Genomic DNA, 25,486 nt, shown 5'->3' on the forward strand with positions numbered 1-25,486 from the left:
AAATCCCTTCAAATGCAATCACGTGTGGCCGATCACAGACACGCCACATGTTCTTCTGCCCACAGGGCTGTCACTTTAGGAAGTCTCGCTCAGCCCTTCGTTATGAAACTCCTAAATTACAGCCGCCTCCTGCAGCCAGAGGGAAAAGCTTTGGATCAGCTGAAAAGGGTAAGTCCTCTTACAGGTCTACCCAGCACGTGGTGCCACATTCCACAGAAAGATCTTAAGTACAGAGGGAGAATTGAACACATCACCCACATCCTAAAGCCAGCATCTTCAAAGTCTTACGCACGGCTTTAGCTTCAAGTCAAAGGGCTCTTCCTCTGGCCAATAAAATTCAAAACACTGTGAAATGCCAGTCTGTGCCTCTGCTTTATAATCCTGTTGAAGTTTTTGGGCTCTTACTGTGTTCTGGAACCTTCTATCCCATCCTGGATTTTAGCTCTTAGTCTGCTAATGAGAGTCACTTTACCTTTCCCGGAGTGTGATTAAGGTCCTGAGGGTGGTAGTAAAATGGCTCCCTCTTTTTTGTTACAAACTCAGTTAGCAGAAGTTGGAATTGCTCTCTTCAACAAAGTTACATAAATTGTTAATGAGAAATTTACGTTCACTTGATGCACTAGTTGCCTTATTAGCTTGGAGTCAATGCTATTAAAAGAGAAGATGTTTATTAAAGCTTAAGGTGTTTGCTGGATTGAATGTTCAAAAGAAGATGGCAGGATAGCGCCACTGACTGCCTGCTTCCAAAACCCAGGGGGGTTTCCATGATCCATCCAAAAGTGAACAACTTTGAGACCTCATTTGGAGTCTCCTCATCAGAGAAATAGCGATTTACCTGGAAGGTAGAAGTGCCACCTATTCCTGGGGTGCATCTAAAGCTTCTCTTTTCAACAACTGTAGTGAAAGTGTTTTCTCAGTCCAGTGGACACCAGCCTGAAGAAAGGCCACCCAGTTGCAAATGAGTCTGAACACCTTTCCTCTTCTGGTAAGGAAGGAACTAAAACACCCCCCATAAATGTCAGGGGCATAGAAGAAGGAGGCTATTTATGTACTCAAGAAAATAAATAGGTCAACATGCAGACCTCAGAACCACCACCCAAAGAAAACTCCAATGTCTCCCTGATGTGGCATACCTAAAATGCCTCCTCTGAATAACCAGGACCAGCTCTAAGCAAAGCGTCAAGGTCAGTCGAGGTTGTTTTGGGCCCCTTTTCTCTCAGAAATGCTCTCCTGCACCCCCACCATGTAGCCTGTAGGCTGGCTCACCCTCATCCATTCCAACCCCTTGAGAGCCACTGTTTGGCCCTGCAGAAGCTGACAAGCTAAATGGTCCCATTTCCCAGGGTGCTCTGCAGCTTAGGTTTGACATGAAACCTGACTTCAGCCAAGCAGACACTCCCCCAGGACATTCTGAAGCTGAAAGTAAGTGTCGAGGTAGAGGCTGCACCTACCCTTTCTGCTAGCCAGCACAGGGAGGAGACATGTGGGTCCACACCCTAGCACTGTGACTACTGAGAGGCAAGTCAAGGGTTGCTTTGTTGGTGCAGGTTGGGGTAGATGCGGTGAGGTGCAAGAGCCAGCAGTTGTCGAGGTGACTTCCTTCTTCACCAGCTTGATCACGGCAGAGGCAGCAGCTGCCTCAGTGGGTCAGTTCTGAGGTGTTGTTCTAGGGTGTGACTCCTGGAAATTCTGCTGAAAGCCTCCTCCTCCAGCCTTTCTAGGGATTTTTGTAAGCTCCTCATTTCTTGCATGAAATCCATTTTTGCTTTAAAAAGAATAGCTAGACTGAATTCTATTATCTACAACTAAACTCTGGAAGAGACACTTCCTGCCTACATAAGCAACCAAGTCCCTTAATGCTTGCTCCCCCACCACCATCCTCACAGATGAAATGAGTTGATAAACTAATTTACCATAAGTAGTTAATAACTAATAAAATAACTTCTTATGGGTATTTGCCTTAACCCAAGGAAAAAGATCCTAATGGTGAATTTCCAACCATAAATGGCTTATAGTGTTGACGGGAATTTTTTTTTTTTTTCCTGCAGAGGGAGGCAATGGTTTTTTTATACTGTAGAGAAAGTTTTAGCTCTTAATGGTGATGGAGATGATAACGGTGGTGGTGATGTTTAAAAGTTAAAAGCTTTTAAACATATATATATATATATATATATATATAGATATAACTTGTAAGCCTCACTGGGCTGATTTCTCCAGCTCCTCCCAACCCCCACTCAACACTTTACCCAGTGCTGGACACACCTGGGTCATCGCCCAGTTTCTTGCCTCTCACTGCAGACCTCTCCTAGGGAGCTCTCTGTGAAATCAGAAGAATCATCCCAGGAAAGAGAAAACCTGCATCATAAGGAGATGAACAAGGGTTCCAATAACATGCTCTCAGAGAGAAGACAAAGAAACAGGCAGGTGAAGTACTCAGTTGGCTGGAGAGATGATCGATGATGTCCGTCTGCACATCCACAGACGTTCCCGGATCAGCTGCTCTGTCAAGGCTCCACCTCAACACTGTGGAGAGGCAAGGCTCACCCTGGCCCCCAGGAGCTCACAGTACAGGGGAATAGTAGGAATTGCCATTTCTTGATCACGTTATCTCCATTAATTTCATTCACTCAACAAACGTTTTGTTTGTGTTTCTGTTTTAGTTGTAGACATGGGTGAATAAGCTAGGTTCCCTACCCCTTATAGAGGGAGCCAGATATATGACACCAGTACTCACACAGAATGTTCTCCGTTACAGTTAAGGCAACTGCACCAAAGGAAAACCATAGCACACTGTCTGATAGGAGAAAAAGAGGTGGTATAACTTGGTCTGGGAGTTCATGGAATGCTTCCCAGAAGAAAAGCCATTCCTGCTGAATCCTGGAGGCTGAGCACAAGTTAGGTTGAAGAAATAGCATGAGCAAAGGCCCCGAGGTAGGAAGGAGCTTAAGTCAATGAAGTGCATATTATTATCCCCACTTAACACATGAAGCAATAGAGACGTGGGGAGATTACACAACTTCCTAAGGTTTTGCAGAACTGAGGGTAGTGTGAACCCAAAGATAACCTCCTGATATATAATCCAATATAATCCAGGCTCTCTGAGAAACAGAGACAAAGATACTCACAGGCTTTAAAAACAATTATCAAGAGACACTCTCATGTCCTTCAAGGCTACCCCTCCTCCTGAAGGAACTGAGGACGGATTTTCATTTTCTCTCTCTACTGGGCTCGAGACTAAATTAAATGAAAAACCTGCTATTCCAGACACAAACGTCCTGGGTGCTTTTGGGGGATTGAAACCATCTTCCCACCTCCCCAGGGCTTCTCATACCAATATGGTGCCATCCCAAGCTATCAATGATAGTGAAAAAACGGGGCTTTGCAGTGGAGGAAAGAGGCTATTCAAACCACTCCTGATTTCTATAAAAGAGAGATCTTTTGATCTTTGAAACAGCCAAAAGGGCATTTTGATCTTCCTCAAGTTCATTTATTTTAGATTCTTGCAAATTTCTTTCCTGTAGGTTTACTTCCTTAGAAAACTCAATAGTCAATTGAACAGTGACTTTCATACATTGAAATGCAATATTGAATAGCTGAAGCCTAATAAATGCCATCCCGGCTATATAGGATATTTTAAAAATCATAAAAGGGCCGATTGAGCCCAATCCAGGCAAATATGACAAAGCGAATTCAATGCTTCTTTTGAAAATGAGTCATGGTCAGAAATACTCTCTTTGACCAAAAGCATTTCTTTGAATGCCAGAGGTAAATTTGCTCACTTTCATTTTCTGCCTGGGTTTCAAGTGAGAGCTGCCGAACTGAACAAAATCAACTCCGAGAGGCCCTGGCAGCTGTTCCAGATGTATATGTGAGCAAGACAGTGAGGTTGGTCCTATTCCCTTCAGTGTGTTCTTTTCAAATTATGCAGATGATATTCAGATAGGGATTGATCAGGCTTTGTATATTTTTTCAGGCAGGAGTCAATCATTGCTCTTCTCTGCTGCCTTAACATTCCCCAGGACCACCCTTTCCTTTGCATAGAAAAAGGATGTTTTATTATCATAAGCCTCCAAATTACTGGCAAAGGGAGAATCTGACATATGTTCCCAGTCTTGGGGGGCTCGGGGGAGGACAGGCACAGCATACTTAATCGATTAGCCAAAAGGAGCAGCCTTTGATGTCAGGGAACCTTTCCAAATTTCATTTAAGACTCAAACAATCTGTGGGAAATCAAAGTTCTCAATCAGAACCTCTGCCCCACTCCTCTAGGTGCAGTCGTGGCTGGAGGAACTTTTGTTTTAACTATTTGTAGGTGATTACTCAGTTTGAGAATGTGTTCCTCTTGTGGCCTTTTCAACATGAGGCCCTTTAAGAAGATGGATAATTTTGTTCTGCATCTTCTTCTTGTCACATGCACTTTTTCCCCCTTGCATACATGTCTTAAGAAAATGCAGATTAGCACTGCCAAAGAGCCAGTTGTTTTGTCGCAACCTGAAGAAGGTCTGATGGTATAGACTAGTACAGGAATGCCCTATGTTCTGCACACTCCTAGTATCGGCTGGAAGGTGGATTGCACTTGGGAAAGGAACTGGGGCCCGGAAGAACAGGATGCGCTATGGGGAAGAAGTAACTATTTGGAGGAAGATGGTGGAGAAAAGGAAGTCAGAGATGCATGGAAGAGTTTGGCTCCCACTCAGAAACAGCAAAGTCAAGAGGATGGTATCAGTTTAGAAATCACGGTTTGGATTTTGAATAAATTTGACTTTACATGGTTCTTTGTATATCCCAGCAAATATCAAATCTTAGGTACTGCCTGTGAGCCGGGATTACTTTGGCATTTAGAGGCAGATGTTTCTCCTTTAAACAAGAACGTGAAAAGCTTCCAGAAGGGGATTCCTTAGCCCCAGCCCGCTCTGCACTGGTTAGACCACATCTAGGATACCATATCCCTGTCAGCGTGGATACACAATTCCATCAGCTGAACACCCTCAGTTCTTCACGTTGTTTTCTAGTATAGACCCTGACTAGTTGGAGTTTCTACAGACAAGAGCGGTCAAGACGATAAAATGTCTGGACAACAGTTAACACCATAGAGATGTTTAGCCCCCCAAAGAATGACTCAAAGAAGATAGGACAGCCCCCCAAAGAATGACTCAAAAAAGATAGGACAGCACTGAAGAACTGTAATGTGAAGAGAGATCTGATGGGTCCCTGCTGCTCCGAAGAGAGGCTCCATGGAAGTTCCAGGGAGTGGGGAGATAACCTTTACAATTACAGAAACCCCAAAGAATGCTTTGCTCAGGGAGTGAGCTCTCTATCGTGGAAGACACTCAGGCAAAAGCTAGATGTCTTCCACCTGGAAGGGAGGTTGTAGAAAAAGGAACTCTCACATTCCTGGATAATATCAGAACTGGAAGAGACCCTCTGTGTCACATAGTTCAAGTGTCTTTGGTGTGTAAGGAAACCCTGACAATCTCCCTTAAGGCTTGTTCCCCTACCAGCAAAGTACACACTTTCCCTATGGGGTTAGCATTTCAAGAACATTCTCTGGGAGCCAGTTACAAAAGTGGCTTCAGTATCTCAGAGCCTTTTGATTTGAGTAGTTTTCCATCCTGAGACCATCAAAAACAATTCCTAGAATAAAGTCTTTCTTAATCAAGCAATCCCATTCTGGGTATATATCAAAAAGAAATAAAATCAGTATCTCAGAGAGATATCTGCACTCCCATGTTCATTGCAACAATATTCACAATAGCTGAGATATGGAAACAGCCTGAGTGTCCATCAATGGACAAGTGGATAAAGAAAATGTGACATAGATAGATAGATAGATAATGAAATATTATTCAACCATAAAAAGGAAGGAAATTCTGCCGTTTGTGACAACATGGATGAAACTGGAGAACATTATGTTAAGTGAAATCAGACACAAAGACAAATATGATCTCACTTATATGTGGAATCCAAAAAAGTCGAACTTATAGAATCAATAGAATGGTGGTTACCAGGGATCAGGGAAATGGGGAAATGTTGGTCAGTTATGAGTAAGTTGTGGGGATCTAAGACACAGCATGGTGACTATAGTTAACAATACTGTATTGATACTTGAAATTTGCTAAGAGAGTAGATCTTAAGTGTTCTCACCACACACACACACACACACACACACACACGGTAACTTATGTGTGATGATGGATGTGCTAATTAACTTGACTTTGGTAATCATTTCACAATGTATACACATTCAAACCATCACATTGTACATCTTAGATATTTACAATTTTTTCTGTCAGTTATATCTCAATAAAGCTGAGGGAAAAAAAGAAAGCGTCTCTTAGGGTTGGGTAAACTATCTACAGCTTAAAAAAGAATGGTTGATAATTAATGTCCAAGAAAGAGCTCGAAATAGAGGATATCGAACAACTCAAAGACAAAATTCTGAGCTGAAATAACTGAATATCCATAGAGTACCCACACCGGTCTCTAGGGCTATTAGCTCTCCAACAGGCATTTGGGAAAATGGGCTATTTTCTTCTTCTTAGAAGCAGATGGAAGGTTCTATTCCTTTCTTTCAAGGACATTTTAAAACAAACAAAATACAATACCTGGATTTCCAGACACTCGCAAGTAGGTTTCTTACACTCCAAGGCCTAGAACATAGGTTAACATGTTCCAAGAGGAGCACAAGATATCCAACTGGTAACTGCACGCAAGACATGGTAATAAAAATCAAAGACAAAACAGCACCAGGCGCATCTCAGCACAGGCACGTGCTCTGCACCCAGGCTCACAGCGGTCAGGATAACACCACTGTGACAAGATTGCCTGTGTCACTAAGTTAGCACCTCTTCTCTCCTTTTATTCACTTTGCTGTTTTTCCGTTTGTAATTTTATCAGGAGATTGAATCAAGCTGTAGGCTTCTTATGGAATAGCACCCCCAGACACTCACCCAAGAGTAGTTTGGGCAAAGTTTTCAGTGCCAAGAAATAAAAATGTTGGAATTGAAAGAGAAAGTGGAACCAGGTGGAAAGATATACATGGCAAAGAGAGGCTGCCCACCTAATTTAGAGTGGAGAAAAACATTAGGAAGCAAGACGCTAAATTCGAGGAGAAAAATGGAGGAGCCTGGCTTCAAACATGTAGGACCCACTCTCCTAACAGCATTTTTCCCTTTCCGCTGCAATCCTCTGCAAGACAGACCATCTGCCAGTTGCTCTGGCAAGAGTGTGTCACCAAGCAGAATGGGTTTATCGGCACAGCTGTTTGTTGTCCTCATTAATTCTGGGATAAAGTTATAGAAAATCCCTCAAATGCAGAAATCAACACTCATCTCAGTGGCTGCAACCCTTAAATATCCTAAGTGCTTCTAGGTAAGCAAGAGAGAAAGCAGAGATGAAGTTCCAAAGCAAAAATATATTACGGTTTGTAAATAAAGCAACAAGGTAAGAATTGGGAAAATAATGTTCACTGATAATAAACCAAAAACTAGGTATTTGTTTGCCCCCTTAAACCCTTCTCCCCAAACGTCCTATCAGTAAAATGGTATCAAACAACCAAGTAAAAATACATTGCTATTTCAGTTTCTATTTCAATGCAAAATACTCTTCTCCAAATGTCAGGTTCCTCTAGTTTGGCCTTTCCAAGAGCGTGCGTAGTTAGACTTCAATGAACTGTACTGTTTGGAAGAGACCATTTAATTGAATTTTCAGGTTAACTGGGTGTATGGTCAGGCCACTCAAGATGACTCTTCTCTTGCTCTCTGTACATCCTCTGCTCCACCAGTGCCTGCTTCACCTACACCTGCTCCCATGACTGACCTTCCTATGTACTTGCCCCACCCCCAGCTAGAGACTGTTCTCATCTATAGAGCAAAACATCTCCACCTGTAACTTATCAAAGGGGTGACGAGGGGCGTGCACGCCCACCCCGCCAGTTTCCCTGGTAACCAATGAGCCAATCTGATGTCAGTTCCCCCTGTAACCGGTGTTCCCCCCTCCCACCCCGCACCGGGAGCAAAGATGGCGGCCACGTCCTGCCTGCCCTCTGACCCACACGGGGTGTCGTCGCTCCAGGACCTTGCTTCAGACGGGTGAGCTCCCCCCACGCACCCATGAAACCACGACTGTCTCTGTCGCTGACTCCGGGCTCTCTCTTCGGTCTCAAGGCTGGGCGCGTACAGGGCTTGCAGGCCTGCGGGGTGCAGCCCAGCAATTGGAGGCGCCCGGAGACGGAGGAAACTCCCGCGAGCGCCGAGATGCCGGGAAGTGAGGGCGGGAGTGGGAAGGTGCAGGGCCTCCGCTAACACGTGGGGCCTGAACGTTGCAGGGCAGATCCTGGGGTGGCCGCCCCTAGTATGTGGTGCCCCGTGGTGTCTGTCCTTGAGGAGTGGGGACCACCAGGAGAGTGCGGAGAACTCACGGACGGCCCTGAGGCTGTGGTGGAGATGTTGGCCGCCATTACAGTGGGAAAATGAGGTGAGACCTTGAGGCGGTGGCCGCAGCTGTGGGCTGGCCGTTGCTTTTCGTATTAAGAAAGGCCACAGACGCTGAGGTAACAGCTGAGGCGGAGGTTAACTTGAATGCTGATTCTTGTTCCTCTGAAAGTGAGGCATGTGAATGATTTGTATTATTACCTATTACTGTTATTCGTTTAAACTGAAAAAAAAAAAAAATCCCTGAAAATGGCCAAGATGGGAATCCTTTAACATTCTAAAACTGGATTTTGCGCATGCAGTTAGAGGAAGCTAGCTTCCAGAAGGAATTGGTATTTCTCTTCTTGTGCGTTTGAGATGTACCTGGGCTCTCAGGAACTTTAATCATCTGATCCCTGAGAGTGAAGAAAAAAAGAGAGAGGCATTTTTAAACTCTATAGGAATACTAATGTTTGGGGAATGTCTATCTGTAATAGTCTCTCCAGATTTTGGTAACTTGAAACTAAACTAAATTAAATGAAGAGAATTCATTGACGATCTGGGTCATTTCAAATAGGGTGAAATATTGGAACATTAATTGCTGGGTGGGTCTAAGTTTACTTGCCTTTGCCTTCTTAGAAGAAGAAGAAGAAAGCGTAAGTTTTCCAGTCAGGAAATGCTGATATGACAGTTCGCAATTACTTGCTTCTTGGTTTTTACCAGAGATTTAAGGTTTTTAAGGATGACGATTATAATCGGTCATAATTCTAGTTATTGTAACCAAGTTTCTTTATCAATTACATTGTTATTAGGTGTTTAACTGTGCCTTTTTAAGTCGTTTATCATTTACAGACAGTTGTTGTACTCTGATGCTTTTGCAAAAGTGCTTCATCTTCAAAAAGATTCATAGGAAGGACCTTCTGACAAGTACAGATCTCTGATAAATTTCATATCGTATCACTGAACTGGGTACAAAATGAAAGAATCTTAGGGGAGAACCTGATGGCTTCATAAAAAGTTAACAAAAGGATTGATTACTGAGTAAACTGATGAATATGGTTATAATTTTTATGGTTTTTGGCTAGAATATTACTGGTTTTGATCTGTGTTTTCCAGATATAGAAAAGCCCTTCCCCTCAAGTTAGTTATGACTTACAGGATTGAAACATTTTTCTTTTCTCTCTGCCTGATCCCTCCAGAAATTGGAAACTCTTGGGTTCTGAGCAGCCTTATCAGGTGAATGGGAAAGACTGTTTCCCGCAAGTGCAGGAATCTCGATATTTGGGGGATCTCTAGAAGAGAGAAGTCCACCTAGGCAGAATCTGATGGCAGGCCTTTGGCATGGCTGTCCTGGCCTTGAGAGGCTTTTTGGGAATTCAGTCTGAGACTCCTTTTGAGGAATGCGACCACAGCCGGTTTGGAGGAGCCTATGTGGTCACTTGACCAGACTTATTTTGCAAACAAATTAGTCTTGATTTGGCTATGTTTGATGGAGGTGAGGGTAATTTAGAGGGAAAAAATATTATGCTTCAACAGATGTTAAATTCTAGTCCTATTAATTGAGAGGTCTACATTTATAAAAAGTTAATGTGTTAGCCAAACTTTTGCCCTGAATGTTCAAGAGGAAGAGAACATTTTCTAGTGAAGTTGTCACGGAGGGTAACTACTCATGATGTATCACTGCTTGCTTTAAGTCTGCTGCCACAAGCACATGTACAATGCTTGTGTAACAATTCAGTACAACTGATAAAATGTATAGCCTCTAAAGTGTTTCCCCATCAGCATACCTCTGAACTTGTTCACAGTATCTGATCAGTTTTCCCCAAACATGGATAACTAGGCAAATATAAAGGAGGCCTGGCACCGAGGGACATGATCTGGACGAGGACAGGCAGGCAGTGTTCACCCTGGCTTTGAAGGACATATACTTTTGTCTGTTGAAAGATTTGCAATCCAAAGGGGAAAAGATGGAAAAATCTTCACATATGGAGGTATGGGAAAGTCATTATGGCTTGTACAAGGTTTAACTTAAACTGACCAGAGTGGCCTGTTGTTTGACCTGTTGAACATGCATTGTACATCTGCTTTGGCCATTGTGGAGGGGAATGCATTTGAAAGTCAAAATGGAGTAGCTGTGGTTCAGACATTCAAGGTAAAACTAGGTGGCCATTGTAGATGTGATTTTGGATACGTTTGTATATTACTGAAAACTTGAGTTTTCTGAAATGTATTGTAGACCAGGACAAAAACCACAGGCAAGTGTGGTATTATCTCAGAATGCAGGTACTGCTTGCATTTTGCTTAATTGTCATTACCTCCCCTGTGTTGTGCTTGTTAGATGTGTTACATTGCATCCCTAATCTGAGTGGAGAAAACCTCTTCAAGGACTGGGAAGCAACCATGGCCTCATTGCAAAATGAGTCTTAATTGCTGGGTCTACAGTGAGCTGCCATTGTCATCCTTCTCTGGACTTCCATGAAAAATAGAACCAGCTAATGTGACTATGTGGGGATGACTGAGAAAGGCGGGAAAAGACTCTCACCATCTTTTTGTCCCACATGCCAGTACGTCAGAAGGGCTCCTGTCGGTAAATGTTACTTGTACAACTGACTTCCCATGAGGCCCCCTGGGTATGCTCTGTGGAATAGAATAGGCTGGTTTCTGGACACGCAAGTCTGACTAGTGGGATTAACTGTTTTCTGTTTGAAAAGACCTAATGGGTCCACCCCTGATGTTACTCAACATAACATGGGGAGGCAGACCTGTACTCTGACTGCTGACTCCTGGCTAGGCCATCAGAATGTTTCTTTTAGAGCCAGGGCCTTCCCCTCCCCATAGGGGTGGCTCTGGGTTTGTGAAAACTAGGGGTGGCCTTACTTTCCTAATAACTGGACAGGACGCTTCTGCCATTGACTCCCTCTCCATTGACCCCGTAAGTGCTTAGCTCCAAAATTTGCCCATATTCTGGCGAATGACTGTTCTTAGTATACCAGGTATCTTACTCTTGGTACACTTTAGCTGCTGGTGTCTGTATTGTATCGTGGTATCTGGTTACAGTGCCCCTTTACATACCTGACCCCAGGGATACTGAGGAAGAGGGGAGGGACAAGATTGTAAGGGTCGTGCAGGGTACGTAGGGGTGGAGTATATGATCAGGCCACCCATGATGGCTGTTCTCTTGCTCTCTGTACATCCCCTGCTAGACCAGTGCCTGCTTCACCTACACCTTCTCACATCACTGACCGTCGTACATCCTTACCCGTACCACAGCTAGTGCTTGTTCTAACCTTTAGATCAGAACATCTCCACCTGATAACTTAACACAGGGGTGGTAAGGGGCGTGCCTCTCTGCTAGTTTCCCTGGTAACCCATGAGCCAACCTGATGTCAATTCCTCCTATAACTGGTATCCTCCCCCCTGGAAGTGAAGACTGGCACCGTGTCCTGCCCACTCGCTGCTGCAAATAGTGGGAAGTCACTCCAGGACCTTGCTTCAGACGGGTTAGATCCCCCATCCAGTGAACCACTGATGTCTCTGCTGCTGATTCCGGGCTCTCTCTTCAGTCTTACAGGCCTGCGGGGTGCGGCCCAACACTGGGGGCCAGGCAGAAGACTGTTTTTCTCTTTTAAAGAGTGAAGTGAAAGCGTAAGGCCAAGCCACAAAGGAACAAAAAGCACTAATGTCAGTAATTAAAATACCTTGGTGTTTTGTTTTCCGTTGAATTAGTCAGAACTCTGTCAGTTGTTCATGACTGACCAAAATGTAACTCAAGCTAGTTGCAGCCAAAAGGGAAATCTGTAGTTCATCAATTTGGAAATTCACAGGATCGGATACTGCTGAATCCAGGTATTCATTGATGTCTTCTTCAGCCTTCACTGTCTGTCACCACCTCTTGACTCTGGTTGTTCTGTGATGGCTTCTTTGATCTCTCCACAAACTCCCAAAGAATCAGAAGTTCTATGCTTGTTTCTATTGCTTGCAACCGTCAGAGGAAAACAAGACCCTCTCTTAATTAAGAGTTTCAGCAAAAGTCACAGTTACCGGGCTTCTCTGGTGGCGCAGTGGTTGAGAGTCCACCTGCCGATGCAGGGGACGCGGGTTCGTGCCCCGGTCCGGGAAGATCCCACATGCTGTGGAGCGGTTGGGCCCGTGAGCCATGGCCGCTGAGCCTGCGCGTCCGGAGCCTGTGCTCCACAACGGGAGAGGCCACAGCAGTGAGAGACCCGCGTACCGCAAAAAAAGAGAAAAAGTCACAGTTACCAACCTGGGTTGAGTCATTGGACCCTGGGATAGACTGTGTTTATTAGGCCTACTCCTGATCCCAAGATTGGGCAGCCCCACCTGAATAACACTAACCAAAACTGGGAAAAGGGACACTTCCCCAAAAGGAAAAGGTAAAGACAAAGTAAGGGAAAAGGGCGTCTTGTAGGACAAACAACAGATAGCCACATTAGCTATCAACATTCAGATGGTGTTACAAGGAATGAACTTGGAAATACCTCAAATTCCCTGGACCTTCTTGGAGCCCTTTCTGTTCTTGAACTCAAGGATCCAAAGCTATACCAACCAGAAAACACAATAGGCATCATTCGTTTATTTAACCACTGTTTATAGAGCACCATCCCAGAGCTAGGCAGTGGGGATACAGTGGCAAGCAGGAGAGGCGAAGGGGAGTGACAGTAACAAGTGAATGCTGGTCAAGTGTTCATTAGGTGCAGACAGTGTGATAAACTTATTTATGTGTATTTATGTATTTTTAAGTATGATAAACTTATTTATGTATTTTTAAGGGTGTTGCGGGCACACAAAGGAAGAAATCCTAGCCCAGACTTGGGGGACCAGGGAATGCTTCTAGAGGAAGTAGAACTTGAAGCTGACATTTGAAAAAGGGGTAGGAGTTTAGCTGGTCAAAGGGAGAAGTTGCGTAGTTCAAGCAAAAGAAACAGCACGTGCAATGTCCCCAAATCAAGAAAAAGTACAGTGTTCCACAGGAACAGAAAGACTTACATAAAAGCAAATCATTTATTAATATAAATATCCTCGAAGGCAAAAACTGTGGTTTACTCAAATCACTTTGTGATCTCAGGAAGGTCACTTCTGGGTCTTTCTCACAAAATTGTTAGGAGGATCAGATGTAATAATGAATGTGAAATACTGTGTAAATTTTAAATCCTCTATGACTGTAAGCCACATGTAGAGTACTGAAGGAAACACAGAATCACAAAATGCTGAGCAATTAAGGAAAGAGGACTGGCTCTATATAAGTGGGTTTCTCAAGAAAAATGTGCTGTAGCTTTATGGTGTCATATTGACCACTGGGGCCTCCTTTTAGTAATTGAGGGGTTTAAATGAAAGTCTTTAGACAACAAAGATGGGGTCACATGTTCTCTGTATCAGCAACCAGAAATTCAACAAGCGGAAGAGTGTGGCTTTTGGGGAAACAATGGGCGTGTTCAAGGAAGGTGGGTACAATGCCATGTTCTAAAAGCATCCTTGGCAGGATGGAGGGATCTGGGGACCGTAAAAGGAAGGGAAGAAAAAGTTCACTCGCCCATGTTCCAAGAGTATACTCAACAAAACAGAAGTGCTTGGAAGATCCCCGAAAGGAAAAGAAAATACAGGGCGTGAAGTGAGTATGGAAGGTTACAAGTTCTGAATCTATGAGAAGTAGAGGAAATAGTTTGGGGGACTCAAGCTCTTAAAACTTCAGCATAAGGTATGTTTAAATTGTAAAGCAAGCCAGAGGGTCATGAATAATCAGTTTGTCTTGGAGAATTCTGGAATTATAAACAAAAGGATACAAAGCATTGTCCAAGGTAAATATTGACATGACTGAAGAGGAACTAGAAAAACTTTTAATGAAGCCAAAAATACTGCATCTGGGGAAGATGTTTCACATTCTTATAACAAACACTCGGTACAAGAAGCTGAAGGACGACGGGTAAGAATGATTGTCCAGTAGGTTGGAAAATTGAGTTAGAACAAAGGCTTTCTCCAATTTAGAACAGTAATACTATAAAAACATAAATATTAATTTTTAAGACCATGTTATTTCTTAAAGACAGTTCTCTCTGCTAACAACGATTTGCCCACAAATATGAGGGGTTTAGTGCTCTTATCCCGAAGCATCTGTCCAGTTTATATTGTAGCAGATGTACGAGGTTTCTTTCCCCAACTCCCAGGTGCCCACGGCAGAGGGGTCAGGGAAGTCCCTCCCCGCCAGCTGGGTCTCTCCTAGGCCCTCCCACCCCTGCAATGACAAATCTCCTTGTCCGCTGAGATGCACCCCCATCAAGGAGAATGAGGGAAGGACTTCACTAATTCCTTCCAGTTCCTACCTTGCTTCCTTGGAGATGTTCAGGTGGGGTCACCTGAAACTTGGAATAAACAGAAGCCCATTACTGTTGCTTAGTGAGAGCCAGTGAAGGATCTTGTCAGCAGAACAGCACCATGGCAACCAGTTCTTCAAAGCATTTTTTAAAAAATACAAGTCGAATTTCATCTGGAAACATCCCAATTACACAATTAGCCTAAGCTGCAAAGTCTTTTTAGAATAATCTCAGATCATAAGTGAGCGAATAGCTCAAACCCCTACCAGTGCTTTCCGATACTCAGAAGATGCAAGTTTGTTGGTACTGTCTTCTGGTAGGAAGACAGTTTTTTATTAGCAGGAGGAGTGAAACAAGTCTGCATTTTATTAGCAGGAGGAGTGAAACAAGTCTGTAACGTAACATGTGATTGTATCCCATTGGGAGCCATGAGATTCTGGCTTTATTTTTCCCACTTAACAGATGGGAAAACTAAGGAACTCTAAGTAGACTCATCCCTTGAGGACACAGAAAGAGGCCGGGTTGGGCGAATATGGATTTCTCTTGTGTGTAGCTCCAAGGAGTTCGTGAAATCAGGCTTGAAGCCCTGTAGATTCCACCTCTGCTCTGTCTCTATCCCTCACCTCCCCTGTCCACCCTTTCCTGTGCTGGGTCATCCGGACCATAGTATTCTTCTCGTGTGGCTGCTGGGCACGTCTGTGAAAGCACAGATCAGATCATAGGCTCCCAGTGCTCAAAGGATCAAAGCTTCCCAGGGCCTCTTTAAAAAAAAAGCAGTTCCCTGTGCTTAGGATGGCCGTCAAGGTCTCCTCAATGTCACAGGTTAACAGAATTAAAAGAACTGTCCACTACACTCTCACCCACCATCCATCCAGCCATACCATGAGCTTTCAACACTGTTTAATTTCCTGAGAGGTTCTCTGTCAACCTAAAATTACCGTATCTACCTTTGCTTCCTGCCACTCTGCCCTCAAGGCCCAGGGCCAGGACAGCCAGTTCATGACACATTTTCCTAACCTCTGTGGGTGTATCGCTAAGACTTGAGAGATTTGTCAAGTGCCAGGCTCTGTGCAAAAGCATTTCCCAGACACTGTTATACTCAGGACTATCCTACGGGAGGGATGCCCCTCCTGACCCCATTTCAGGGATGAGGAAACGGAAGCACAAGGAGCAGAGGCAGTGTGGCCGCCGTCACAGAGAGTAGGTGGCAGCATCCCTCCAGAGCGAATCCCATGGCTGCGTTCTCCTTGTTGGGCATAATGTTTGCTCTGCGTGCCCTCTGCACTTTGAACCTCAAAGGGAGCACATTTATTTCATTCTCCTTTTTTTCAGAGCTGAGAGGTGGTAAGCTGTGCCCCCAGCTTCCTCATCTGCAAAATGGGGATAATAACTGATTATACACTTTTGTAAGGATTACATGAGCTACTGCATTAAAAGAAAACACTTGTAAATATGCCTGGCACATAGCAAGTACATGATGAATATTAGGTATTAATTAGACTTCTGTTTCTCTGACAAGAATTTGAACCCATCTGTGCAGCTTATCTTTAAGGTATTGCCAAAACCTGGGAGGCTAATGTAGTGCTGGACACATGTTACTAGGTAACATGGACTCGTAACTAGGTAACCAGATTTACTAGGTCAGTCAGTATTCAAATATTAATTGAACTGGTCATTATGAATATATACAATGTACTGATCACTCCTCATCCTGTCACAGTTAAAATAAAACCCAAGGTGTTTACTGTACCCTACTAGGCACTCTCTACCCCAGCATCTGACTTCCTGTTCCAATCATTTCCTCCTTTTTCCCTCTCCCTCCATCCACTTCCACCACACAGTGACCGCCTTGCTTTTCCTCAGACACACCTGACACATTCGTGTCTCAGAAGTTTTGCTCTAACCTCCCCCTTATCGGCTGTATCTTTCTTAGCATTTGAGTTTCTTCCATATAGATCTATGCATTTGGTGCCTGGGTCCACCCCCCAGTAGAATGGGAGCTCCATGAAGTCAGAGACCTTGGTTCACTGCTGTATTCCCTGTGCCCAGACAGTGAGAGGCACTTAGCCAACACTTAATAGATACTTAATGACTGAATAAAGACATGAATGAACAAATGAATCTCTAAACCCCACAACAATGCTGAAAGGCGGTTTTATATGCCCATTTCACAGATAAAAAAAACAGGTGCAGAGATACTAAGTAATTTTCCCACTAGCACACGTTTACAAAGAGTTAGAGCTTGAATTTTATCCATGTCGCTCTGATCCCAAAATTCATTCCAGTGTCTCCTAATATTAAGACGTTCAGGCGCCACCTTCAAGAGATTTGCCAACTTCCACATAACAGCTGAACCAATATTTACCTAACATTCTTATTTAAGTCACTTATATATTATGCAAATAATTTTATTTTAAAAGAAAGGCGATCATTTCCATGAAATAAATCACACTGAAATAGACGTGTGTCCATTAAAATTCAAAATATTCATCAATGTGTTTTGGAGCAGAAATACACCTCCTGCTTTTGAAAACACTGATTCTAAAAACCCTTGGGGCTGGTCCTAAATCCAGGAATCAGAAACCCCTACAACCATCCGTACATCTTCTCGGTTCTTCCTGTCCAGTCAGCTTTCTGCTCTTTCGTGGGACATTCCTCATTGAGAGAAGGCCAGAAAGAGGCTTCAGATGCCTTTAAAACACACACACAACTGCACGGGAAGTTCATGCGAGCCTATGAACACTACAGTTCCCCAGCTGAAAGCAAAAGCAATATGCAGAAAGTGGGGAGAGAGAAATTAATTGAAAAGCTGAGGCTGTCAAGCCATACTGAAGAAAATCTCTCCCTGAGTTAAAGATCGCGGACATAATCAAGGCAAGTGGCTTCTATAAAAGCTTGATTGGTTGATCGAAATCTCCAGTCATCCTGAAAATAATTGCCTGGAAGAAAGCACTGAGTGACCTGTCTGCTTGGCAAGGAGCAGCCAATGCTGACAATGGAAGGAGCCCCCCAACAGGCCCCCCCCTTCTGCTGGGGCCCCAGCAGTGATGGGCTGAATCCGTTTAAGGACGTACACTGCCTCATTATTTTCTGCTCTGACGTACGTGCATATTTCTTGTGGATGTTAACTCTCAACAACATAGAGGAAGTGTTTGTGCTCTTTGTTTCTGCAGCTTTTTCATTTCCATGTCAGTGTTTATATTCGCTCTGTCCTCCTGTTGGCAAGGCATGAAGAATGACAGATAGGGCCACGGTCCCCCCTGTGGGCAAAGCTACTGGAATCAAGACTGTGTTGGGGTCCCCAAACATTCTCCCAAGCAGGTCTTCCCCTGCCCTTACCCGCTTCCGTCCCACCTACTGCCTGGCACCACAGTGCTATCAAAAAGGAAAACGTGACCACATCTCTTTTTAAGCTCAAACTCTTCAACAACTCTGTTGCCTACATAAGAAAAGCAGTCTTCCTTAGTGTGATGTACGAGCCTCTTTCATGATCTAGGCCCTGCCTACCTCTTCTCAGCTCATCTCCCACATCTTTCCTGCATCAACTAAAAGCCCTTCATGTTCTCTCACATCTCTGGACCTGCCTATATTCTTCCCACTGCCTAAAAGACCCACTTACTTCCTCTCCTCACAGCCCTTGTCTGCCCTTGGGAATTCCTTTCATCCTTTAAGACCCTGCTCTGTGAAACCTTCTCTCACCTTGACCCTGCCCAAGACTTCCAGAAGGTCGATGCCCAGAGCCTTAGAGACGCTCTGCCTGCTCAGGCTCCGGCCTCTCATTGTCCGCGGCTGGCTCGGGCTCCGCCCACCTCCTTAAGGAAGTCTTCCCTGATTGTTTTTGGTTTTGCTCAGCCCACACAGATCTCTACCTTTCCTGAGTTTTTGTTATTTAAATATGTGCCACACATCTGAATACCTTCTTTAATAACCACCATAGGTTTGAAGAAATGCCAAAAATTCTGACCAAGTCATTCTCTTTCAGGAATCTGTCCTGAGGAAATAATCAGAAAGCAGATCAAAGGTTTATGTATACAGACATTCACTGCGTCATTTTTTTATAATTACAAAAAAGATGGAAACAAGTGTGTAACAGTGGGAGGTGGTTATATAAAATATATCCATACGGCCGTTAAAAATATTTTGAAGAACATGTAAGGATGTGGAAAAATGCCCATGAAATAATGTTCACTTAAAAAGCAGAATCTAAAATTGTATGTAAAATGTGATCCCAGGTTTATAAAAGAATATATACATCTCTTTTTATAGCGAGAGGGAATAGCAGGATGATGGGTAGTGTGGTCTCCAGAGCCAGGCTGCCTGGGTGGGTTTGATTTTGTGGTCTTAAGAATGTTACTTAACCATTTTTTACCTCACTTTCCTTGTCTATAATATAGTGATAATAATAGTACCTTCCATGTAGGGTTACTGTGATGATTAAATCAGTTAACAAAATGTAAGTTATGTGGAAATACACCTGGCACATCATAAGTGCTATGAAAGTGTCAGTTACCTTTGTTATTATATATTGAAAAAATATTGTACTTTCTGGGTGATAGAACTATAAGTGATTTTTATTCTTGTCTTTATGTTTCTCTATCCTTTCTTTTTCCCAAATTGCCTATAATGAGCACAGATCACTTTTTAAATCTGAAAGACATGTGATATTTTTAAAGAAGTAAAACACCATTCAAAATCCCTGTTATTCTTGACTCCCAGGGTCCAGTCATGGATGTTTTATCCTCCTCCTTCTCCTACTCCCTTCTCAGAGATAGAGAAAGACAGAATGTCCCATCAGCCCATCCACATTACCTAAGCCTCTGTTCCCAAGGAGAGCACAACCCCTCAGGCTCTGGGAAGAAAGATCAGCTATAAAATCTCGCTGCTAGGGACATGCACACTGGGGGCTGAAGAGAAGCTGTACTGTGTCACCTGGGGCAAGTCTCAAACTTCTCTTGTGTCTCAGGTTCCTCATCTGCAAAATGGGGGGAAAACGACTCCTACTTCATGAGGTAGCTAAAGAAACACATAAAATTGAATAGGGCCTGGCACATAGTAGGGACTCAGGAAATGTTAGCCATCATAGTCATGATGAAAACTCAGAAGGGAGTTGCCCAGTTGATACAGATGTAATGGAAGGAACAGCTTTGGGGCCAGACTAACTTGGGTTTGAATCAAGGCTCTGGTCCCTACTTGCATTGCGCCATCCAAGGTCAAGGAAGTTCCACCCGCCCTGCACCACCAGTTCTTCTCTCTCTCTTAACCCCCTATTTATTGCCTTTGGAGCACTTACCACTATTTATTTTTCATTGATTTATTTCTTTGGTTATATTTTTTCTGTTCTCCTAATTATATGGCAAGCCCCACAAAGGCAGGGATCACCTGTTTCACATTCAGCGTGCTATCCTAAGTGCCTGGCACAATGCGTACAAAAAACCAGTGCTCATTAAATAATTTTTTGGTAAAAGAATGCATGGTCAAATGAATGAATGAACTTGGGCAAATTACTTTAGTTGCCTTGTCTACTAAGGAAACTAAATGATACAAGGCAAACATGGCGCCTGACACACAGTAGGTGCTCTTTCATTATTTCTTCTTTCTGGGTATTCATCAAATTGACTTTTATCAGAACCACACATTTTCTAAAATTACCTTGTCTGGACAAATGCTGTTAGTGATGCATCTTAAACTATTATCCCTTGTGCCTGAGCAATTTCTTGTTAAAGGGAATTTTTTTCCACAGAATAGAGCAAAAGAAGCTTTGAAGCTAGAATTTTTATAGTTCACACTCCATGCATGCCAGACGCAAAAATCACTTTGAGGCGCTAATTGGTGACGTAAAAAAAAAAAAAGAGAGAGAGAAAGAGAAATGTAAAAATACAACAGTGGGTTTTGGCAGTAAGGAGAAGAGGTTCTTTTCAATCTAAAATTGGTTGTCATCTCAATTTTTCCTGCCTTAATTCATTTCTTAAGCAGAGGGCAAAAAAAAATTGATGATTAAGATATGTAATGGAAAATTTTTAGAGCAGAGTGAGGAGGTGACTAGAGACCATATGTTGCCCAAGAACGGAGCCTTCAGCAAAAGCTGAAGAACGAATGTGCTGATTTGCATACTACTGGCAATTATGTCCCGATGAAAGACTATATCCCATTAGTACTAATGGGCATTATGTACACATACGATTGAAACAACATATAACCTTTCCTGAAACCAAGAGCAAAGGAGAAGCTGATAATATATTGCCAGAGGAAAAAGGAGGAGCAAAATAAACTGCTGAATAAGAATATTTCATACACATCCAAATTAGAAAAGGCCAAATTCCTAATATTAGCCAAGCAGTGACTCTCCTAGCATCCTATGTGGGATCAGCCCCCTCCGTCAGAAATGCAGAATGCATGTGGCTATAGCAGTGAACGAACCTACAAAAGAAGGCCTAATGGACCTTGTTATTTACTTTGATTCTTGGAGTTCAACCCAACCAGTAAAACCTAGTTAAATCATGCAGTAAATAGAAGCCCAGCACTTGCTCAAGTACTCAGCAAGCACGCCGGCACAAACGACCGGGCGAAGCGCAACACCATTCACCTAAGAGGAGTTTGGGTCGTTTTCAGTGTTGGGAATGAAAATGTGGCCATGTACTTCCATCAGCCAGTGGTATAAACTTAGGCAGCGCTGGCCTGTGAACTCCACCTGAGCCAGTGCTCGAGGTCCGCGGCAGTAGGAGTCCGGAAGTCAAGCCTTCTGTAGTCAAGGTCCAGGGAAATGACCACTGGGTAGAGCCACTGGACCCACTATGAACCAGACAGAAATAAGATTCCATTTATTACTTGCCTCCCAAACTCTCTCACTCTAATAAGGAGACCAAGATGACGTTTTGTGACCCTGGCCATCAGCATCAATTCCAACCCTTAGGTCCAACATTCCTCAAAATGCCTGGGCCATCCCCTTACCTCAGTGTACCCTCAAAGAACTGAAAGAATTAGTACTGCATAATCTTACCGTGATGTCATAGGCTTCTTCCTCAAGGAGACCAGACCTCTCCTTTAGTCAGTGGGCTTCAGGTCTAAGAACCAGATCAAGTCAAGAAAGTAGGTAAAGAATCATGACCTTTTTTTTTCCCCTGTGGTGGCTGCCTTCCGCTTCCTCTCCATCTATCCTTTATTTCTTTTATTGTATACATTAAGTAATACCCTGTTGGTTCCCTGTCTATCTTGTCCCTAAAGAACACCATATTCTTTTTTTTTAACTGAAGTGTAGTTGACTTACAAGAACACCATATTCTTTTTTTCAATTAACTTTTATTGGAGTGTAGTTGCTTTATAATGTTGTATTAGTTTCTGCTGTACAGCAGAGTGAATCAGTTACATGTATACATATATCCCCTCTTTTTAAAATTTTCTTCCCATTAGGTCACCACAGAGCATTGAGTAGAGTTCCCTGTGCTGTACAGTTGGTTCTCATTAGTTATCCATTTCATACATAGTAGTGTATATATGTCAATCCCAATCTCCCAGTTCATCCCACCCCCCCTTCACCCCCTGTATCCATACGTCCAAAGAACACCATATTCTATTTAATGTCTCCAAAGCTCTCTGCAAGCCAGATCCCCCAGTGGCCACTCTGATCTTTCTACTCTTTACAGTAACTGCACCTGCCTCGCTCCTGGTGTTAAGCATCACCACGTGGCCTCCTTGTTACTACTAGGGAGCCCAGTTCTGTAACAGCATCTCTTACTGTCAGTCCTGGCTACAGAGGGCTAACACCACTGAACTTCTCAGTGATGCCTGTGCTTACCTCACGAGCACATTCCTTACTGCTTGGGTAAAAGAGTGTTCGCCTGACCCTTCCATGGAAAATCGTCAGCTAATTGGGTTTTCTGGCCTTATGTAGTATATCCATTCCAGCAGACTCATTTCTCTGAGCCCTCCCATCACTTCCTCTACCATCTGCCTGGGCAGTTCTGACATTTCTACTTCATTTGGTGTGGGCATTCTCCAAGGTTCCAAACGCCATCCTAGCACTGTCCCCAGGAGTCCTTGCCAGTGTGTTAAATCCTGTGTCCGGGGAAAGTGTTCTCATTTCAGTAAACTCTCCCTTATTCAGCTTTTATTCCATCCGGTAGTTCAGCACCCTCAAAATCCAGTCTGTCTTGGGTGGTATTCCCTGTCACATAAGCTCTGAGACAGAGATTTGCACCCAGGACGTTTGTTGGGGTTTGCTCTCAGGAGCAATGCCTCTAAGAAGGTGGGGAATGTAGAATTGAGCTTAGGGAGATGTTCCACGGATGCAGTTGCAATAGAGGCCTCCACTGATCCCATGGGAAGAACTAGAGCTGGCGTAGCCCTTCAGGATTTCTCTTGCACCCCTGTACAGACAGTCCCTGAGTACAGACTGTCCTTGGAGTGGGGACATACCATGGGCAAGACAGCTCCCTTCCACCAAAGGCAATTCCTGAAGAGCAGCCTATACTGCCAGCATCAAGGGGGCAGGAACCAGGGATCCATAGCCCCTATAGAGCCTATTAGACACAAACCCTCGTAATAAAATGAAAACCTTCAGTAAGGCTAGGTTAGCAACTTTACCTTTAGGAGGAAAACAGGTACTGAGAATTCCAAAGGATAAAAGGTCCAAATCCTAAGTTATGAGGGGAAATATTTGAAAGAAATATGAATACTTGATGTGTCTCTGTAGAAGAATGAACTTTCCTTTAAAAAGGTTCATAGCTCCAAGAAGAGTGTTTCCATGGCCTCTGTCGTAGTACAGCTTTCACAGACAATTAAAGCAGATAGGTGTTATTTCCATCCCTGCTGAAACAAAAGCAAAAGAAAGTTTATGATGTGACTCAAAGTGGGGTGTTTGTGTGTCGTCACATGCCAGTCATTCCCAGCTTCAGGTTTCTCTACACACTTCATGAATATCCTCTGGAACAGAGGCCCTTTGAAAGTAGCTCCCAGCGTGGCAAGGTGTCATTACTTTAGGAATCAGAGAAAGGAGACCTGGGTTTCTTCCCAGCTGCCTAGCGAGCTGTGTGACATCGGCAGGTCACTTCCTCTTGTAACCTCAACTTTCTCTCTAAAATCAGGCGAATACATAGCTTGCACACCCTTGACCCTTCTCACTCATTGGAGACATTGCTAATCCGTGAAGTACTCTCTTCTCCTGAGCCTAGATAAGAAACTTAGAGTCCTTCTCAACAAAGTGTTCCAGGAAATCACTACTAGTGAATCAATGTTGATAGTCAACATGAAACCTGCAGGCCCCCTCTGGACTAAAAGGTCCCTTCTTGCATCCCCAGGATATGATTGCACGCTCAGAGCCGTGTACAGAGAATCACAAGACAATGTAGCCCCAGTGACTCTTACGTACAGATGTCCTAGGAGCACATAGCATCAGCAGACTCTGAGGACACTCCGCTACTGAGGCAGAAGTTTCAGACTGTGTCACTAGTTTTTCCAATGCCCTTCATCCTTTCTGCCTCTTACCAGGCTAGGGGCAGGGATCTCATCCATGAGTTTAGGCTCCAGCCCCATCCATCCCTAACCTGGTCCTCTAAGAACTCCTCTGTAGAGGTGGCCCTAGGGCATGTCAATCAATCACACAGGGTGAGGCTATCACAGGAAAAGCCAGTTTTAGAATGTGTCATCACACTAGTGCAAATTAGCTCTCATCCTTACTTGTTCTTAATAGGTCTTTTGTTTTACAGGAGTGACATCTTTTATTTCTACAAGCAACATAGAGACCAACCACCCCCAACCTTTCCTACCCTCACAGTTTCATGAACATCACTCTCCTCCCCTCCCAACAGACACACGCGAATAAGAAATCAACTAACCTATTAAGAGCAAGAGTAACAGGCCCCCTGCCTCGCCCACCTGAGCCCTGTCCCTCCCACAGTCTCCCCTCCTAACCCTTTTCCCCTCATACCACCTCCCTCTCTGTCTTTAAGCAGCTCATGCTACATAATGAGAGTTTTGCAAGGCAAACCCTGTGGTTCTTAAAAGAAGCTACTGTCCTCATTAGGGTCAATCTTTTAAAGCCCTTCAACTATTTTGAAATTCTTAACTCTGTCCTTGTTCCCTGCTTCATCAGTAATGCTGCCAGATGCAATGTATCATTCAATAAATCCAACGGCTTGTCAAAAATAGTAACTGAATTCCCCATATTGCCAACTCAAAGCTTGATCTCCTGAAACCCAGATACAAAAATACATTAAGCTCCACTGGGTTCAGATTGCATTTGGAGATCTTTTGCTGATAGCTGCCAGTTCCCAGGACCTCAAGGCCTAAAACCAAGCCAGAGTTAGTATCTCATTAGGTGAAAAGAATGACAGAATATAGAATGTCAGAGCTAGAGGGGACATCAAAGATCATGTAGTCCAACCCCCCTTGTTTTACAAATAGGGAAAATATACCCAGGAAGGTTAAGTGATTTACCCAGAGTCACACAGCAACTTAGCGACAGGGCTTATGGGTACCCCACACATACATACGCACGCACATGTCTTTCATCTTCTGTTATTCCAGATAGCAACAAGGCACCATCTTTGGGGCCACAGGAAATAAATGGAGCCAAATCTCTAATGCTGACTCTCCTCTGGCAGTGTTATAGGTTATATGTTAATGGCCTACCCAATAGCCGCTTGCACTCCACCTCATGTTCCTTTATCCTGAAAGAACAAAAAAATTCATAGCAAAAAAAAAAAAAAAACCCACATTAAAAAAAATTTTAAGGGGAATTCCCTGGAGATC

General features: G+C 43.6%; 1 protein-coding gene across 1 annotated transcript in view; it reads left to right on the top strand.

Moving 5' to 3' along the window:
* Positions 1–24,697, top strand: part of CABCOCO1 (ciliary associated calcium binding coiled-coil 1) — a 168,745-nt gene extending 144,048 nt beyond the window's left edge. Inside the window, exon 7 of the mRNA XM_060126472.1 lies at positions 24,442–24,697. Coding sequence (XP_059982455.1) covers positions 24,442–24,447 — 6 coding nt within the window. The 3' untranslated portion in view covers positions 24,448–24,697. The remainder of the gene's footprint in view (positions 1–24,441) is intronic.
* The last annotated feature ends 789 nt before the right edge of the window (positions 24,698–25,486 follow it).

This window comes from Lagenorhynchus albirostris, chromosome 16 (genome assembly GCF_949774975.1).
Source record: "Lagenorhynchus albirostris chromosome 16, mLagAlb1.1, whole genome shotgun sequence".
NCBI classification, from domain to species: Eukaryota; Metazoa; Chordata; class Mammalia; order Artiodactyla; family Delphinidae; genus Lagenorhynchus; species Lagenorhynchus albirostris.